The 1,349-nt window shown below is 46.6% G+C and overlaps 1 protein-coding gene across 1 annotated transcript in view; it reads right to left on the bottom strand.

The window, feature by feature from the left end:
- Positions 1–1,349, bottom strand: part of FHOD3 (formin homology 2 domain containing 3) — a 521,276-nt gene that overhangs the window by 106,566 nt on the left and 413,361 nt on the right. Inside the window, 1 exon segment of the mRNA XM_004703087.3 lies at positions 157–291. Within this exon segment, the coding sequence (XP_004703144.3) occupies positions 157–291 (135 nt within the window).

Raw genomic sequence — 1,349 nt, 5'->3', positions numbered from 1 at the left:
GTTCCAGGTAAGTCTTGCACCCCTTGAAGATGTAGATCCAATCTGAAGCCTGACTTCCTAACCCGTGAATGGCAGCAGTGATCACATACCGTCCTGCGGGCGCGTACTTTAATTCTCCGTTTCTGGTTGAGAACAGCAGCGCTGGCTCTTTCTCACCTGAATTTGTTTCTCTCCTCCCTTTCTATTCTCTGCAGCCTCTCTTCTCGCTCCTGCCGCCGCCTCTCTCGCTCTGCCGCCAGGGACTCCTGGTGTTGCCTAAAGGATGAGCCGAGGAGACCACTCGCTGATGACCTGCAGACAGAAGGAGTGATGTTTAGTTCCTTGACCGGTAACAGGCCGTGACATTTGAATCAATCAGACCTCGGTTAGAACTGAAAGTCTGCTGCCTGCTAGGTAGCTCTCATGGGAAATTATACAGTACCACCGGTCTTATGTTTCAGGATCTTCGTCTGTAAGAGGAGATAAGCAACCGGCTTCGTGTGTGGGGAGGGAAGACAAAAAGGTGGTTAGTATATACTGTGCTTTGCCATATGCTTGGCATATATAAATAGTCTTCCAGAGTACGGGCTATTACGATCCAGAGAGTTCTAGAAACGTGCATAAAATGTGGACGCACATTATCCATATGTTAAAGGCCTGACTTTGATGAGCCGGGGTGAACTTCTGATCTGAAGTGGTTTACAATGCATCAATGGTTTATTATACCCTCAAAATAACAGGTCACTGTAAGCGAGGTACTGGCATGAGAGGTGAGAATGAAATCTGTTGAATTGGAAAATGTTCATACTCTTTTCTCTTGGTTCTGGCTCATTTTCAGCTCTTCTTGCTGATGAATAAGCAGGACAGCCTGAGGACTGCTCTCCAATGTCGTACATGCCATGAGGAGGCTGCTTTTCTCTGTGCTTTTGCACTGCCCAAGTTCTCTTTGAGCATGAGTTCATTTTAGACTCAGAAACCCCTTGATAATCTATGTACGAGGTTTTGATTTTTATAGTGGCATACAATGGGGTACCCACCATAAAAAAGGGAAAAGCTCCGCTGGGTGGAGCTTTCCTAACACGAGTTTTTCCCAACAAATGAGCATCCAGCAATTCACCCTGAGTCAGTGCGCCCAGTGGCGTCACCTGGGGAGGTCCTCTTTGGTCACAGTGAACTTTTTGTGAAAGCAGATTCACTTGACCCTCGTGGTTTTGTGATGACCGATTTAAGAGAACAGCGTGTGACTGCGAAATATTGTTTCCTGCTCCGGGAAAAGTGCTGCAGAAATTGTTGTGATGTTAAACACAGCTTACAGGGACGGCACTATGGGGAAAATGCAAGAGCACTGTGGTTTTCTTGTCTCAAAAAAA

This window comes from Echinops telfairi, unplaced genomic scaffold (genome assembly GCF_000313985.2).
Source record: "Echinops telfairi isolate 266 unplaced genomic scaffold, ASM31398v2 ScPeMD7_7400;HRSCAF=8409, whole genome shotgun sequence".
NCBI lineage: Eukaryota > Metazoa > Chordata > Mammalia > Afrosoricida > Tenrecidae > Echinops > Echinops telfairi.
Note: the sequence above shows the minus strand (reverse complement) of the source record. Positions and strands in the feature narration are given on the sequence as shown.